Source organism: Pseudophryne corroboree, chromosome 6 (assembly GCF_028390025.1).
Source record: "Pseudophryne corroboree isolate aPseCor3 chromosome 6, aPseCor3.hap2, whole genome shotgun sequence".
NCBI lineage: Eukaryota > Metazoa > Chordata > Amphibia > Anura > Myobatrachidae > Pseudophryne > Pseudophryne corroboree.
The window spans coordinates 468385297-468405174 of record NC_086449.1 but is presented as its reverse complement, the minus strand read 5'-3'; the positions used below and the strand labels follow the sequence as shown (position 1 = coordinate 468405174).

The window sequence follows — 19878 nt, the reverse complement described above, 5'->3', positions numbered from 1 at the left end:
AACACCCACCAACTTTCACACCTACCCCTATCACCCTCACACCACAATAACATACACAAATCACACACACCCCAACACACCTTCTTACACACACACACTCACACCCACTCAAACCCCTCTCCTACACATCCCACACCCACCATAACCCCATACCTGCCAACCACCCACCACAAATACAACACCCATCCAGCTTCTCCCCCCCAAAAAAATAATAATAAATAATTCCTCTACCTTCACCTAATGGCCCCCCCTTCCATGCACACACCCCTACCCCCCCCCAAAAAAAAAAACCCCACCACCCTCCACCCATCCATCACATATCAACACACTCCACCCATGCACACCTCCAACTCCATCCCCCTAACACCCACAACCACATCACACACTGCACATCCTGTCACCACCCCCATCCCTCACCCCCAGACCAATACATATAGAGGCAGCCACCGACCCCCACGCTATTCCGCAAGCACCATACATCACTACCCAACACTTTTTCTTAACACACACACACACACACACACCAACATACCCCTCCTACATAACACTCCAACACCCACATTCCCTTCCACACACTCCACAATCCTGCACAACACCACACTACCCCTATTACACACCCACCTCTCTCTCTATACAGCCCATGGATTATGTCAACCCATCACCACAACAATTAGGCCACAACAGTACCCGTCTCACAACCAGGCACCCACATGCCAATTGCTGCCCCCCCCCCCACACAACCTCCCAGCCACACACCACACTACCCTACACATAGCAACCTATGCAGATAACCCACAGCCATGCCACCTTCCAACACACTCACTCTAAAGCACACACATACCACTCCACCAACTACTGCACCTCCTAAACCCTCACCCACCCCTCATCCCTAGCCCAACTTATACACTGGCCACACCACATCCACCCTCACTCTGCTCAGCCCCCCAAACACACAATTTTCTCTACACCATGCACAATCTATGTACCCCTTCCACAACAAACTAAACACCAAACATTGTTCCTTCACCCCCCTCCACAATACAGCATGCAATATATACACCTACCACGTACAAACTCTGACCCTCAACACGGATTATATCTGCCCATAACAACAACAACAGTTACCCCACAACACTACCCGTCTACCCTACAACCAACCACATGCACTACAAACATTTACAGGCCCACTCCACACAATCAACTTAACACGCCCTACCACCACTCCAAAAACCTCACAACATTCTTCATCCTCCACAAACCACAAGAGACCACAACTGAAAACTCATAACTACTATGCCCCTACCCCTAATACACCTACCTTTACACAAGTACAGCACCTATGCACCCCCTCGACCATGCCCAACACCCCCGTTTAAAACCAACTAGAGATTACGGGGGCGTAGCCCCTTACGACGGTGTGAAGAGCGCCCGTAGGGCGCGATGAATCACCTAGTTAATCATATGATCTGCAAGTGCTGAGATCTAGTAGCCGCTAAATATCATCTTATAGCTATACAGAAATGTAATACAGCATTGTATTATAGTTTAATTACTATAGCATTTACAAAAGTTCATAATAATAAATCTTTAAACCCAAAAGTACCATATCTCATCAATTATATTGTTCTCTTTATTTTTATGAGTTTTAAGTAAATGGAGACCACTTAGAAGAGACACTTTTCTGATTACAATTAATTATAGCAACACTGAACTTATATATAGAGGACAATTGCAAGTTATAATTAGCTTTGTTATAATAGTCCTTTTAAGTTAGAGATAATTACTAATTATTACTATTCATAAATGTTAGAGATAATTTGTAACTGAATGGATATAATAGCGAGTGTTAAGGTTGTAAATTAATTACCATAATATATTATTTTGTACTATGCACATTTATTCAGATTTTGTGTATCCTTTAGTGAATTTCAGAGAGACTAATTGTCAAATAATGATCGAATCACAGTTTGATACTTTATAAGTAGTCTCTCATTCTTTAATAATAAAAATTAATGTCATACAGTTTTGTTATCACCCCCTCCTGTTTCCGCCAATTTTAAAGAATAAATGTTTTTAAACATATTCTCCACCATTAAAGGTTTCATATGCTCTTCAGACGTTAGGGACAGGTTGATTGCAGTTTTGCTATTTTCTACGATATAGTCAAAATTGACTTGCCTGCACAGTCTATCTAGGCTTGCAATACCAACCGCGCGGGACCTTGCGATCTGCACTAACGTTCCTTACAAGTTTAACTATATAGTCAAAATCGTAAGAAAAAATCTCACGTGTGTACACACCTTAAGATACCAAGTAGTGTTTTTCAAGCTATGGTGGATCTGACATCTGGTTTTAAGGGGGAGGGTATCTATGTATGACTGCCACAATGTGAAAAAGCATTCCACCTGTTTTTCCTTGTCTACTATTGCTTCCTCCCAATCCATTTTAATCAAGAAATTAAGTTTTGCTAAAAATAAAGACAAAGGTATCTGTGGGGGCGCACTGTCAATCCATCCCTGAAGGATGCACTCAGAGCCAGTAGCAGTTTCTTACTCTCCTGAGTCATGCTTTGTGTTACTCACATTACAATGCCCAGCGGCGTCCGTTACTCACATTACACTGCACAGCGGGTCCGTTAATCAAATTACAATGCACAGAGGCATCCGATACATTACAATGCACAGCTGCGTCTGTTATTCACATTACAGCACACAGCGGCATCACATTACAATGCCCAGCGGCGTCCGTTACTCACATTACACTGCACAGCGGGTCCGTAATCAAATTACAATGCACAGAGGCATCCCATACATTACAATGCACAGCTGCGTCTGTTATTCACATTACAGCACACAGCGGCATCACATTACAATGCCCAGCTGTGTCTGTTACACACATTACAGCACCCATCAGCATCCATTACTCACATTACAACACCCAGCGGCATCCGTTACTCACATTACACTGCACAGCGGTGTCCATTACTCACATTACAATGCCCTGCGGCATCCGTTATTCACATTACATCATTCAGCAGCGTCCATTACTCACATTACGCTGCACAGAAGCTTCCTTTATTCACATTACAGTGTACAGTGACATCACATTACAGCACCCAGCGATGTCTGTTACTCACATTACAATGCTCTGTTGTGTCCATTACTTACATTATAACACCCAGTGGCGTCTGTTACTCACATTACAGTGCACAGCGTTGTCACATTATTCACATTACAGTGCACAGCTGCGTCACATTACACTGCCCAGTGGCATCCATTACTCACATTACACCGCTCAGTGGCATCCATTACTAACATTACAACTCCCAGTGGCATCCATTACTCACATTACTACGCACAGAAGCTTCCATTATTCACATTACAGCACACAGTGACATTACATTACAGCGCCCAGCGACATCTGTTACTCAAATTAAAATACTCTGCAGCACCCGTTACTCACATTACAATACTCGGCGGTGGCCGTTACTCACATTATAACACCCAGCGACATCCATTACTCACATTACACTGCACAGTGGTGTCACATTATTCACATTACAGCGCACAGCAGCGTCACATTACACCACCCAGTGGCATATGACACTCACATTACCATGCCCAGTGAAATCCGATACTCACATTACACTTCACAGCGACGTCCATTACTCACATTACAATGCCCAGCAGCATCCGTTATTCACATTACACTGCCCAGCGGCATCCATTACTCACATTACACTGCACAGAAGCTTCCGTTATTCACATTACAGTGTACAGTGACATCACACTACAGCGCCTTGCGATGTCAGTAACTCACATTACAACACCCAGACACCTTACACACATTACAACATTACATATTACAACACATTACAACACCTTGTGGCGTTTGTTACTCACATTATAACACCCAGCGGCGCCTGTTACTCACATTACACCACACAGCGGATCACATTATTCACATTACAGTGCATGGCGGTGTCACATTATTCACATTACACACAGCGGCGTCACATTACACCACCCAGTGGCATCTGTTACTCACATTACACTGCACAGCGGCGTCTGTTACTTACATTACACCTCGGGTTGGGGTGTTGCGGGTGGGGGAGGGGGTGCAGCGAATTGGGTGTGCCAAGGATGGGAGACGGGGGTCCCGAGGGGGGTGCTGCGGGTACAGGAGGGAGAAGATGGGCGGTTGGGGTGTGAGTGAAAAGGTGTAGCAGAGAGTGGGAGGGCCGATAGAGCAGGAGAGGAGAGATATCAGTCACCGTGTGTGGGTGCTGTGGCTGCGGTGAACTGGCGACTGGAGGAGCTCTGTTACGTGAGATTACAGCCTATCCTCACAGTGTCAGAGCTCCACCAAGATGCGGCCTCTGATAGGTGATGGCGGCTGCCAGATATTATGCTGAGTGATGCGTTACTGGGGGTGGAGCCACATGTGGCAATTGGCCCCACAGTGCGTTCGGCCTCCCGGGGACCTTTCCGGTAACTTTAAAGGACAATCCATAACTGGCAGAAGCTCATGCAAAAGTTTTTTTAAATAAATGTATTTGAGTCCTTCAGGAAGGTACCCTGTTGTACCAACAGAGGTTGCAGCACACAATCCAATAATTGAGAGACCGGTTGGTACAGGGAGTCTCTGGCTGAAATAATCGGTCTACCTGGCGGTATAGTATCATATTTGTGTAATTTCGGAAATGTGTATAGCACTGGGGTCCTTGGAAGTAAATAACAGAAATCTGCATGAACCTTATTGGGGAGCAATTTCTTATCTTTGGCCTCTTTCAGAATGTTAAATAACTCTTTCTGTTGTCCTATGTCCAATCCAATCAAAGCCTCTTATATACCCCGTCCTTGGCCAATTGCGATAGAATATTATCACGGTAATATTTTAAACCCAGTAGCATGATGGCTCGGTCTTTGTTGTATAACTATATCTTGCTAGTATTCCAACTGGTTTAAAGCTTCTCTGCATTTTGGAGAGATTCAACCTTATCTTAGCTGGGGATTCTGTAAATTTCATCACGGTTTAATATCTGAATCTATGGAGCAGTCAGTGTCCTTTTGGACAAATTATTAAGCTTTGTTCTTCAGAGCCGTTTTTCTGGCGCCTCTTGTTCTGCCTACTCCGATGGGTGGGAGAGCGTTTGATGTACTAGCCCCCTCCTGCAGTTGTCGTCCTAAAGGGCCACTCTTTTGGCTCACAGAGTCTTCTGATTCAGAGATACCAAAGCCACTGTCAGTGCTTGAATTACCACTTTTATCACCTCACTTTGGTTTTTGCCATGGTCTCCGTCTATAGGTTGGTTTTGATCTTAAACTCGATTCTGTGCCCATCAACCACCTATATACCTTGTTCTCCTCATAATCTTGATCAACAGGAAATGTCTTGTTGCATTTGAATTTTAAAAGATCCTTTCTGAATTGGTCAACCTGGGCTTCTAATTTCAGGATCCAGTTTTGTGACTTATCCTCCTCAAGGACCTTTCTCTTGTCATAATCAAATGCAGCAATCTTCATTCCTGTGTTTTATAATTCTCTGTTGGCATCCTCTATGACTAATACCATGAGGTCAAACCCACATTTATTTAGAATGGCAACCCATTTCCTCAAGAATTGAGGGTTATGATGCCCTATCGTGGCCACATTTCATACCCGCACCTGCTTGGTATTTTATGTTCCCTATAGTACTCTGACTGGGACACGCCACATTTGAGTTTCAGTATCTGGTAATAACAGTCCTCCGTATTGTGTGTTTGCTTTGTAATGGATAAACTTTCTTTAAATAGAATATTTTCAATTTGTGCTGGCGTGATGCTAAGTCTCACCAGGAGCCATGTTGCTCATAATCTGACAGCCCAAAAGGTCATGTGATGCTGCCAAATTGTGTTCCATCTTCCAACAGGCACAAATAGGTGTAGGGTAAGAATAGGTTCACAAGTACAGACTAAAAAAGTTTCTATCAGGTGCCTTGCAACAGGTGCTACCAAAAGCACAATAGTATACTTCCAATATCAGCCAGCACTCCCCTCCAATGTGACAATGCATCATAACCTTGTTTTCCCAATTTCGTTTATATGTATCTGATGAACTGATGAATATAGAGCACCTGCACAAAAAGTGAACATGATCACAACTCAGACAGGCATGCTGCAAATCATGGGGGCCTGGCCTCACTGCATGCCCCATGTCTCTGTATGGCGGGTGACCAGCACAGCGTCGGGAGGTGGAGCTGCTCTGCCAGCCCCTGTCTATGTGTGCAGGGCAGCTAGGCAGAGTACTTCTCCAGCCTCAGTATCTCTGCATAGCCGGACCGGCCCATCAGGCCATGGGCCCTTTGGCATTTGCCAGAAGTATTAGAGATGGGCAGTCCAGTGTTGCCCAATGGGTAATGCTTTTCTTCCTATTAATAAAGGAAAGCACCAGGAGCATTTTTAAGAGAGGAGGAGGACCGTGTGCATCTTCCACCATCCGGGCCCCTTCCTTTCTTCTGGCAGTGCTGTAGACTCTCATGCGCATACACAGATCTCCGGAAAAATGGCGCGGCGTCCATCAATTTCTCTTCTATGCATGCGTAAAACACCATGAAAATGGCCGCCGTGCCATTTTCATGTTGATTGCTACAGCGGTGCTGCCGTCAGTTTGGGACTCTATTCAAGAAATGGGTGCAGCATGTGAGATGTGGACTCAGGGGCCCGTGCTGACCGCACACACTGCACCCATTATAAATATGCCAGTGGATACCACATAACCATATCAGAAGTCTCACCACTTTTGAACATTTTGCAGTAAGCATTCAAAACTCTAAAACCAACACTGATTTTAAGTTACTTCTTTCCAAGATGTGATTGTGGGTCTGATGTGGAGAAATGTTCTTTTTATTTTTGCTCAATATTTATTATAAGCAAACTGAAGCTGAAAATAAGTTTTTTTGGAATAATATCTAACATTACTCAAATAGATGCCTTCTGTATTCACAGGGAAAATCTCTTGGATATTTTGGTAATAGTAAAGTCTATAGGGATGGGATTCCATTTACCAGTGCATGGCATTCGTTCCTTATCACCCGTAAGTATGAAATATGTTTTCATGAATTTTTCATGTTAAGAAAGATTCTATTGCAGCTCCATCTATTTCTCCTTTTTCTCACTTGGACCCTCACATGTTATGCAAATTGTAGACTTTAGGTAAGTATGAAAGGGATGCCGTCAAAATACCGGCAGTCGGGATACGGACAGTGAGAAGACCGACAGCGGGATCCTGACAGTCAGAATCCCAACACATCCCAGAGGTATGTACAGGGTTTGGGGTTAAGGATAGGCACTAGGGAGAGGTGAGGTTTAGGCTGCAGGAGGAATGGTTAGAGTTAAGCTGCGGGAGGTAGAGATTAGGGTTAGTTTGGGGGAGGTAAGGGTTAGGCTACAGGAGGGGGAAGATAGGGTTAGGCTGCGGGAGGTGTGGGTTAGGGTTAGAATTAGGGGTATCTAAACATCTTATTCAAAATCTGTGTTAATACAATATATTATAATATCAGCTACACTTAGACAGACAGACAGACAGACAGAGACAGACAGACAGAGACAGACAGACAGACAGATAGATAGATAGATAGATAGATAGATAGATAGATAGATAGATAGATAGATAGATAGATAGAAAATATGTGTCCAGTCAGTGACTCAAAATATATATAAATAAATAATTAATAATAAAAAAAATTATAGCCCAGGTGCTAGAGCTCATTATTCTTCACAAGTATCAAGATTAGAAGCAATAAACCAATATGTTTATTGTACAAACAGCAACTTTTCGTATCAGTGTTATTCTTATGCAAACCTAAACATATATGATAGCGTAGGCCAAGTGTGTTCCACCACCGAAGGCGTGTGCATTTCATAGTACAATTGCACACCCAAGAGTGGCATATCTAGCTTATAAAATAGTCCCTGTTGTTATGAAATAGTTCTACATGTGATGATGGGTGGTCTTCAGTTTGCCGGCAGCCGGCATACCGACAACTTTTCTCCCTCTTGGGGGTCCACGACCCCCCCCCCCCTGGAGGGAGAATAGATAGCGTAGTGGGCAGCGTGGCAAGTGCAGTGAGCCCGCAAGGGGCTCATTTGCGCTCGCCCAGCTTGTCGGTATGCCAGCGGTCGGGATTCTGGTGCCGTATGCTGGCCGCCGGGAGCACGGCCGCCGGCATACCCTACTACACCCGTGATGATGTAGGGTGAAACAGATATAGATTTGGAGGAAAAAATAATCCTGTAATGTTCATGTTCTTGGACAGATAATCATTGCATCGGTCATCGTTGGTGAGGATTGATCTCAGATCCTGTGTGTTACAGTATGTAGTAATTTTTAAAAAATGTGTGTGTCTGTCACTGAGGCAGGGATTCAGGGATGGCAGGGATGTGCTGCTGTCAGCGAGGCAGGGATTCTTTTCTTTGAGTTGTGTCTCTGTGAATGATGCTGGCATTTACAGTTGTGGAATAATACAGCTGTGGCTCTCTGATGGTGGTTTTGGTGACAATTTGAAGTAGTTCACGTATAAATGTTGGGGAAAAAATGCACGGTCAGGTGATCTGGTGTATCCAATCATGTTAGTGGGTTTCCATCATTATAACACACCTTTTTATATAGTCCCCGCCCATAGCCCCCTGACGACCGACCATGATGATACTTAACCTAAAATCTGCGTGTGAAAATTATCCACATAATGGTGAAAACCGCATCACAATCGGCGCTCTAGACTGCACACCCTAGCTGCTTGTAATGAGAGGTGCTACCTTGCTGAGACTTATAGTACTACACATAGAAAAAAAGATGTTGGTGCACTATGCAAACATTATTTTTCAAAATGTAAATAAAAATTACACAAATAAAAGATAGCAGTGAAGTGTTACAAAGTATTAGGTGAGTGAAAGCAGCTACTCAGCGCTAGGAGTTTTACAACAGTGGATAATGTGTAAAAAAGTGTTACAAAAAGTGATATAAGATGTTAAAATAAGTGTTAAGTGGTGATGCCCAAAAGTGGCCCAGCCAGAACAGCTCAGGGGACCCACACCCAGGGCTGGTGCTAGGGTGTTCGGCGCCCCCCTGCAAACTATAAATTTGCGCCCTTCCATATTTTACAAAGGGACAGTGTGCGTCAAAAAAGGGGTGTGGTCTCTCAAGGAAGGGGTATGGCCACACAATAGTACACCCATTTCAAATTATGCCACACAGTAGCACAATCTTATTCACATTACTCCGCTCATAGTAGTGCTGTTTACACACATAATGTCACCCGTAGTGGTGCCACTTATATACATAATATCTGATGTAGTAGCGTCACTTATATACATAATACCTGCTGTAGTAGCGCCGCTTATACACATAATACCTGCTGTAGTAGCGCCACTTATACACATAATACCTGCTGTTGTAGCGCTGCTTATATACATAATACCTGCTGTAGTAGTGCCGCTTATGCACATAATACCTGCTGTAGTAGCGCCGCTTATACACATAATATCTGCTGTAGTTGCGCCGCTTATACACATAATGCTCCCTGTAGTAGTACCGGTTACATACTGTATAATGCCCACAGAAGTGCCACTTATACACATTATGCCCCCCACACACACATACACAGATACACACACATACTGTAGATACACACACACATACATACACATAGATACACACATACTGTAGATACACACAGACAGACACACATACATACACATAGATGCACACACACACACTCACAGACACACAATCACACATACACATAGAAACACACACACACACACACATACATACATACATACATACATACATACATACATACACACACATACTGTAGATACACACACATATATACACACAGATACACCATACTTGCATACTTTTGGAAACTAATTTCAGGGAGAATCTAGTCAGTAGTAGTATGCGCCATCGAGGGGGTGTGCCATGCTCCGCCGAAAGGGCGTGTCTAGATTCACCCATGAGCATATCCTTTGGCACTCAGGGGTCTTTTTAGCATATTTTGCTGGTTGCATCTGTGACTTTATGCCAATACCATTAAAATCCCTTTCCCTTGGTGTACAATGTGCGTCTAAATGCGCCAGGGCTGGAATGTCCACATTACGTGTCTTCAGTTGCAATCATCGGAACTAACAGTAGGACTTGCACCAACCCTATGCTAGGTGCAGAATATCTGTCAGAGTATGACTCCAATGTGCACAGTTCAGTCGCCTGAGTCCAAAACCACACATGCTATGCTCCAATAAAACACCCATCACAAAATGTTTCTGTATCTGATTAGTGTGCCCTTAGTACAGGATAGATAGGTTAAACCCTGTATATATATATATGTATATATATGTATATATATATATATATATATATATATGCACAGCCCTCTTTTCCCAGTACAAGGTCCCCTTTCCTCCTCCTGGGGACAGACAGGTAAGAAGCACCCCTTTCCATGAGTAGAGCACACTGCAGGTGGCTTTGCCAGTCACGGGTTTGAAAGTTCATATCCGACCCATGTAGGGAGCAGACACTGTACACACTGCAGACGTTCCATACTACTGTAGCTGCCTCACCTCCACGGGACCTCACTGCAGCTCGTTTCCCAGCCACAGACCTCCACACTAGCAGCAGCAGGAGACACACTGACCTCCCATCCATTATGTTCCACCATGACTCCTGCAGATTCTGGTGACCACTAAGTTATATAACATTAATATTAGAGAGCGTCCACCATACATTTCCCTCAATTACTGTAGGAGGCGACACATTATATTTTGTATGTAAATGATTTTTGTTCCATGGACGTGGCGCATGCGCAGTATCAGCAGATTCCAGCACTGTGCGGGCTCCAGCATGCCACAGTCTACATGTACTGTACACAGGGAAAGCAGCGGTGTGTATTGTTTGTCAGTATCAGTAGCCGGCTGCTGCTGGCCCGGGAGCTGCAACCAGAGAGGCAGCATATGGAAATAGCATTGGTGTTTCTATAATGGGTGCAATGTGTGCGATGCACACGGGCCCCTGGGTCCAGGGAGGCCAACACCGCGCACACTGCACCCACTTAAATACATACCTTACCTGAGTCCAGTGGCGGGCGAAGCGATTGCGGTGGAAATCTATGCCAAATTTGGTCTCCGGATCATGGCGGGCACCATGTTTCCGGAGACCAGTGCCGTACAGAGGAGGGGGCCTACCCAGAGGTGCACACGGGCCCCCTCCTCTGTAGAAACGCCCCTGGGAAATAGTCAATAGAGTAGGCAGCTGTAGGAGGCATACAGCAAGCAGTATTGCAATGAGCACCTGTCACACAATATGCACGCCGCAGTAACACAGGGGCGAATGAGACGGGGATTCTGTACCACCCTGGGTCCTTCCCCTTCCCCCACTTGTATCTCACTCACCGAGACTGTGGCTGCAGGGTGCCGGTATCCGGTGTATGGTGCGTTACCATCCCGGCGCCCAGGTTATCGTGCTGACAGTCAGTACGGCGTTACAGAGGGATCAGTACGAGATCCCACCAGACAGGATCCCGGCAGTCGGAATACTGATACCGGGATCCCAACAGGGGGGTGAGCGCAACGCAGCCCCTTGCGGGCTCGCTGCCCTCACCACGCTGCGGGCACGGTGCCTCACTACGCTCGGCAACTAATTTATTCTCCCTCTATGGGTGTCGTGGACACCCACAGAGGGAGAATATTTTGGGATTGTGCCGGTCGGGAGCCCGGTGTCGGTATCCCGACCATCGGGATCCCATCCGGCGGGATCTTGACCACATCCCGTTATAGAATAGCAGCACCCCCTGCCAGTGGGAGGAGCACAGGCTGGTACATGCTGCTGCATACACCTCTTATTAACACAGATAGGCTAAAGCTGAAGCAGGGGACCACTACTCGACTCACTGGGGAATTCAGGGGCAGCGGAAGCCTCCTTTGTAAACCGAGAGCTGCGGCAGGGTATGCAACTATTATATACACACATACAGACTGTAGATGCACACAGACATACACACACACACACACACACACACACTTTCTCAATCACTCTCCCTCAACTTACCATCTGGCTAGCAGGCTCTGTAGCAGTTTTACTTTCTGTTCTCTGCAGCCTGACCTGGTCCCGTGTAGCTCCGCCACTTGTCACCATGTAGCCCGCCCCCTTTTCGGGCTTGACAGTGGAGTGGACTGTGACACGGAACCTGAAGATGACGCTGTCAGGGCCAGGGGATAAGAGGAGCTTCAAGCTGCCGGCGCTGCTGCCTGTCTGTCAGTGTGACAGGCACAGCAGCCAGCAGCAGTAGGGAGGCCAGGCGCAGCAGTGGGGATGCAGGGCAGCTAGAGCACCTCTCATGCCAGGCGCCTACCTGCACTGCATCCCTTTGCTGAGCGGGTAGCGCCAGGCCTGCCCACACCCCAATGCTCACCCCACAACTGACACTATAAAAATATATTAGGTCTTCCTTTTAATTATGCCATTTTTAATGTGTAATCAGACAGACAGACTTTCATTTGTAAGTATTTATAGTAGATATATATATATATATATATATATATACTATATTTATGAACCCCACTGTAATATATATTATATAACATATATATTCTAACTAGCTGTAGTACCCAGCTCCGCTTGGATGGATAGATAGATAGATAGATAGATAGATAGATAGATAGATAGATAGATAGATAGATAGATAGATTTAAAGTTAAACATGCATGGGATAGACATAAGGATATCCTTACAAAGAAATAAGGATCAAATAGGGTTTGATGTAACAATATGGTTAAAAAAGGGACTGACTAGATGGGCTAAGTGGTTCTTATCTGCCATCAAATTCTATGTTTCTATGTCACGTGACTCTGCCCGTCGGATCCCGTCGGCGGCGAAGTTGGGCAGGGTAAACATCGTCTATTGTGTACCCAGTCTTAACCTGAAACCTACCTGGGAAAATTACCTACACAGTAGTCAAAACCACATTGCAGTCAGTTCAGTGGTTTCTGAGTTATGTCAGACAGACAAACAAACAGACAGACAGACAGACAGACAGACAGACTTGCATTTATAATATGTACAGATATTCAAATGAATGTTACAGAATTTTTTCTTATAAATGAACCGCACTGTAATCATATACTGTATGTATCTGCTCTATGAGGGTTAATAAGCAAAGGTTACTCAAATTATTCCGTGATGTTAGTAAATTGCATATGTGAAGATGAAATAAATCTCTCTTAGAAAAAATCTACCCAAATTGTTTCTGATGAAATAAATAGTAGATGAAAAAGCTATTACCACTCAATGAATGGCTGAAATCCTCCAGTATCTAAGCTGTTTACACATCCAATATTCGTCTGGCCTCTATGTTGCAGATAACTATTGCTGGTGACAGAGGATAATAGCAGTCTGAAGTAGAGTGTCACCATGCTCTTGCAGAAAAGGGTATGTCAGCACTAGTAAAGCACCAATAACATACCTATGATGTATATAGCTGCCAGGTCTTGCTAGGACCAGAAGTTCCCCATGCAAAAATACAGACTTTTCTTCATTTTATTAACCATTTATTACTCCAACACCCTTTGTCAGGAATGTTGAGAGGAGCCCCAGTGTTTTAGCATGGAGCTGTTTCTTCTAGGACATGGTGTTGGCTTTTTTATGTGGCCAAATTTCCCTAGGCACTTCAGCCACATGCTGAACAGACTAAGGCTGTGAGACATTATGGCAGGGGTGCACATGCTGTGGTTTCCCTGGTGTAGTTTTACCAGCCCATCTTGTCATACTGCTTACTGTAGTTCTGGTGTCAGCTTTGTCTAGGGAACTCCATGCTGCTGCTGCTGCTGATGGTGATTGGTGATGATCATTATCATCATCATCATCATCATCATCATCATCATCATCTACCTGGCACCAGGGGTCAGCCACCTAAAGCAGATATACCTCCTGATAGGCATATATGTGGGTGCTTGCCTCTCTAAATGTGTCACAACTGAACATTGCTGTATGGGGCCTATGCTTGCACTCCATTCCCTGTCCACCATTGTAATCAGTACACAGTACAGTACAAGCTACAGAGTTACAGTACAAGCAGAAGAAGTGAAAAGAAGGAGCTGCAAATGGAAGAATTGGATATGTCTGCAAAGGACAGTGTTGGACTGGGGCATGAAGGGCCCACCGGGGAAATGCAGTGGTAGGGGCCCACTCTTAGAGGCTTGGCAACCCATTAATGCATGGTCTGGGCCCCTTGATAAATAATATATATGGTAAATACTGCTAGTGCATGCATGATAATGTACCAGATTAATAACAGCAATGCCCTGTAGAAAATACACAATAATCCTGTGCAATATAATGTAACATATTTATAATGTATAATTGAGAGGGTGGGCCCCCAGGCAGTGGGGCCCACCGGTGGTTTCCCCTGTACCCCTATGGGCCAGTCCGAGCCTGGCAAAGGATGTATAGTTTTTGTGCATATGCGCAGTGCAGTTCTAGAAAAAAAGATTTACATCCAACTTTATATGAGCTAATAAAAAAGCATTGAAGACAGATCTTTTCCTGACTTGATAAAAAAAAATGCTTTACGCTTCATAAAATAAAAAGCAAAGAAAACAACAGTTCTACTTAGAATTTTAAAAAAGCACATATGCACTGTAAACTCTGAAAATCAAAAGAAATGTTAACTATAATAATGAATAATTTGCAGAATAAAACAGACCCACATGAACAATTCCAAAAGTACATGTTTACAGACTGAACAGACAATGGAAAATAGTTTGAGGTAAATAGAGGTATACAGTATGTACTGCCTGCACTCAATTCCCATTCACAGTCTCCTGGAACGATTCCAGATTCCGGCACAAACCTCTTGGCAGATGCAACTACAGCTGATGTTATTCATTGTAATACAAGATAATGTATAATATAACAATGCATTCTGCAGTGGTACAACATTACATGATAACATCTAATGATGTCGGTAGATTACAATCATTCTGTTTTAGTAGATTCCATGTACACACTGAAAATGATCTGTGAACATGAAATTCCTCAGTTACTCTATTTTCTTCAAGATGTGTTTTGTTGTCTCTGTTGTTGGGTGAGATGCTACCTCGGCCTTTTAAAATCAGGCATCTGTGCATGTTTTAATCCAAGAAGTAATAATCATTACATTAATACAGGTATAATATGCTTTGGGACACACCTAAAATGTATTATAGAACATTTAAAAATGTCTCTTATCTTCCTCCGCACTGCGCTCACAGGGGCTGATGCAGAATTTAAATTAAATTGGATGTACAATGCGCAGGAGGAGCTTGCACAGGAAATGTTAACAGGTTGGTCTCCCATATCCAAAATGCTTGGAACCAGAAGTATTTTAGATATTGGATTTTTCCATATTTTGGAATATCTGCACATTATAATGAGGAATCTTGGGAATTGGACCCAAGTCTAAACACATATACTACTTATACTTACTACTCTACTTATGTTTCATATACACCTTATGGGATGCGGTTAATTGACCGCCGGTCACAATACTGACGGCGGGATCCTGACCGCTCACTAGCCCGCCGGTCGGCATGCCGACCAACAGGGACTATTCCCACGCCTGGGTGTCCATGACACCCATAGAGTTGAAATAGGACCTGTGGCAAGTGCAGTGAGCAACCGAGCCTGCTGCGTGGCGAGCGTAGCGTGCCCGCAAGGGGCTTCGCTGTGCTCCCCTCCTGCTGGCAATCTCACAGCCAGGATCCTGGCATTGGTATAGTGACCAGCGGTCTCTTGACCGCCGGTCACATGAACCCAACCCCACCTTATACATATAAAAAGAAAAAAATAATCCAGGCACCTAACTGCAATGGATGTCCCAATAGACTGGATGAAAGTAGCTGCTGCACACCTGCTGAGAGAATTGCCACTTCTCTCACAAAGAATATACAGATGGAGCCACTGTAGTCGTGGCTCCATCTGTGACCAGGCGCGCCTGCTCGGGCATGGGCGCCCACGACGGAGACACACTCCATTTACTTGAATGGAGAGCATCCCCGTCCGCGCGCCCGGTCAGAGACGCTCTGAATGGGAGCGTCTCTGTGCACTCTCAGCGTGACTAGGCGGACGGATCACCTAGTCACGCCGGCAGTGCTCGTTTACGATAGGGCCGCCTTACATGAGCGCGGCTCCATCTGTACAGGCAAAAAGGTAGTGGTGATGAATATACTACATATACATTGAATTTAATACATTCCCGGGAGTGTCATTGTAATTGTATGATTGTATTGTGTTAAATACAGATCTGTATGTGCTTTTTTATATAAATGTAAATATACTATTTTGCTATTTTATTGGTATTTTGGCTGATGTGTGCAGGGACACCCACTACCGTTTGGTCTGTATGACCTTATACACATAGCCTGAAGGGAATTGTAGATAATATATTTCATCATTTTGTGCATGTAACAAAGTTTGAGAAGGTAAAGGTGTTGCTATATTAGTCACACTCGAAAAAAAATCCATATTTTGGAGTTTGGGATATGGGAGACTTAACCTGCAGCATTTTTAACAAGTGTGAAGCATATCAGAAATGTGTATTTGCACCTATCCTATATTACGTCATTTATGCCCAGGTGTGCATTTGTGTGACTATGCCCTCGCTGACCGTCATGTGAGCATGCCCATCACTGGTGTTCTGCCTTTGTTAGTTGTGGCTGTGGTTGAAAAGCGTATGACTCTGTTTCACCCTTACTTATGTGTACCCATTTTCAGAGCATGTGCAGCATGAAATCATGCAAGATCCACTCCACAAATGGCAAACATTCCACTCTGCATCAGCCCCATAATCTCATTCCTGTAGCAGTGCTTCTCACAGTAATTGCAGGAAAATATACTCAGTGATCATAACTGTGTCATAGCAATCATTAGGGGCACCGAGAGGGGGGGGGGCAGTTTTAAAGTAGCCAAGCCCAGTCCTGTCTGGGTGGCCAGTCTTGCTCCCAAGATGGCACAGCCATGTCGTTCTTTGCACACAGGGCTGGATTAAGGGCCCAAATGGGCCTGGGGCTGGAAATGTTCAAAGGTCTATTGTGAGAAGGGGAGTAATTGTAACCAATGCTGTGTGGATGTGGCCAAAACCATGTGGGCATATACACCCCCTACATTATCAGCCCCAATATCTCCCTACATATGTAAATGTATAACATTTGCATTATTTGTCAGAAAAATATGAATACAATTTTAATACTTATGATTTATTGCCAACTGTTTAGCCAGCAATCATCATGCTGTCATAATGCTGGGCCTATTTTTATAAGTAGGCCTGGAGCTGGAGCTCCATCCGCCCCATTGTCAATTTGGCCCTGTTTGCACATGCTTTGCAGTGACACATAGCTTCTTCAAACAGGGCCATTTCCCATTTAGTCATGCTGCAATCTATAGGGGAATCGTCCAGGTTCTCGTCAGCAACTGCAATTATGGACTCGACTGAACTGTGGTTAATAGCTGAGGCTGTAAGTTCTCATTGTTAGAAAATATTTATAATAAGACCCATGTTCTGTGTCTGTTCTAAAAGCATTAATAATCACTTCTTGTTCTGCTTTTCATTTAGATAGATAATTCCCTACAAAAGTTTATGATACACACTTTAATGTACAGGGAACACCTCACAGACAATATAATAATTGCTAAATATTTACACCAGCTAATATATTGGCAGAATAAAACATCACATTTGGTAATACTAATCAAGTTTTGTTCTCATATGTATCAAGTCTTGTAGAGAGAGAAAGTGGAAAAGTTGCCTAAAACAACCAATGAGCCTCTGACATTTCAAAGACTGCTAGATAAATTTCAGAAACTGGTTGTTTTGTGTAACTTCTCCATTTTATCACATTCCAAGGCTTGCTACATCTCCTATGGTTTGATCACTGATTATAAAAACTGCAGTTAAACACCAATTGTGATCCCACTAAAATATATAATATTTTACTCAGACCACCAAGATGTCACCCAAACATCTCCTTTCCAGAAATGGTGCTGCAAGTCTTCTTTGTGCTGTAGATAATGCAAGCCATGAGGTACTGAAGTCTTTATCCATGTGGTATACATAATATGTTTGTAAAAAGTCTGTCTGCTTAACAAGTTGGTAGTAATCTAACCCACATGTTAAACCATTGTGAACAGAATGAAAACGCTGGACATGGCTATCCTGCATTTGTATAAAAGTGTCAAGTCAAATACTGACATACAAGTGAGATGGTTAACGAACATAATACAACAGAACAATCACACCATAAATAATATAATCCCGTATGTTGCACATCTTACATTTTCTGACATTACAACTCTACCCATATGTGCAGTACTGACTGTGCTCCAAGTCTAGGCAGAAGTGCTCACATAACACATCCACAGTGACTAGCAAACAAATTCCTGTCTGCTCAATATGACCAAACAACCGCACTGTAAACATTCAAAATATGTCTGCTTTGAGGTGAACTAAACACTGCATGAGGCTCCTCTCTGTAATACTGATTTAAATACTACATGCCATTAAATAAGCATCCTACATATTTGGGTTAGTTACTAACCAGGTGTATTGGCGCCAATCTATACAAACAATGTGCATCAAAAAGGGCTACATCGTGCTATTATGAATATGTATGAAACAAATGTGCATCCTGCTGTGATACTTACTGAAATATTTACAATACAGCTTTTTAGGCATATCTAGTTGATGTGTGTTTTCTTATTACACAAACATATATTAGGTTTCTGCATATAAAACCTTAAGTTGCAGTGAACTGTAAGATTCAGGACATTTGGATCCAAGAGCCTGATTATGAGATGTTATGATTGAAAATGACCAACACCACTAATTAAAAACTGTAGATTAATGTCTGTTACAATATATATTTATATCATGTAATACTAAATATTGAATCTAATCATTGGTATATTTCTATTATTTTTTCTAAAACAAAAAAGAAAATGATACTCTATTACTTGTGTACTCATTGAATAGTTAAATAGTCATGTTCCATACTAAACCAATGTAACATCTGGGTGTTTGTATAAATCTATGTATAAATAAAAATTGCTTTTAGAAACTAAAAACTTGAATTTGTAAACTGCTTATATTTAAATTGGTAATTATTAATAATTACATGAAATGATCTGGAAAAAAACATATACCTGTATCCATTGAACACAACATACTGTAGCTATTCCAATGCACAAGCTAAGCTTAAACAGAGATGATCATATATCAAAGAACAACAGTGGCATGGATAACATCTAGTATTCAAATACATTAATACAAAATTACATTTAATAAAAATGCATAGAAAGTCATATGATTATAAACATTTGGAACAGAAAGTTGAACTAACCCTTTATAATCTGAATACCCATGGTAATATTTTCTACTAACTAAATTAATATATTAGTTTGTGATAGTATTGTGCAGTAAACAAAAAAATATTAGTCTTGACATGTCGATAAAATGCCATATAACATACAATCAATCAATTTGTTCTTCATTATTTAATACTCTGTATGTCTGTGAACTAACGTCCATGAACAGTATTATACTTAAAATGACTGCATTTAAAAAATCCCTAATTATTAATACAAGGCCAGAAGCATTTAGGTAAATCATAAGTAATTTAAAAAAAACACAGTGTGTGTCAAATGTACAAGGCCATTCCTCCAGTAAGTAATGTTCAACATTCTCTTGCACAAACGTTCCTTGCTCCAAGATGTTTCTTCTCCCTACCCTGAGCCCTCGTCAGAAACTTCATCAGAACTGGGACTGACTGAGGAATCACTGACATGGAGACTGTACAAATCGCACACATACTGT

General features: G+C 43.0%; 1 protein-coding gene across 2 annotated transcripts in view; it reads left to right on the top strand.

Annotated features, from left to right (window-relative positions):
* CPED1 (cadherin like and PC-esterase domain containing 1) overlaps positions 1–19878 on the top strand; it is a 590522-nt gene that overhangs the window by 539525 nt on the left and 31119 nt on the right. For both annotated transcript variants that reach the window (XM_063927207.1, XM_063927206.1), the window contains one exon: positions 6986–7073. In XM_063927207.1, coding sequence (XP_063783277.1) covers positions 6986–7073 — 88 coding nt within the window. The remainder of the gene's footprint in view (positions 1–6985; positions 7074–19878) is intronic.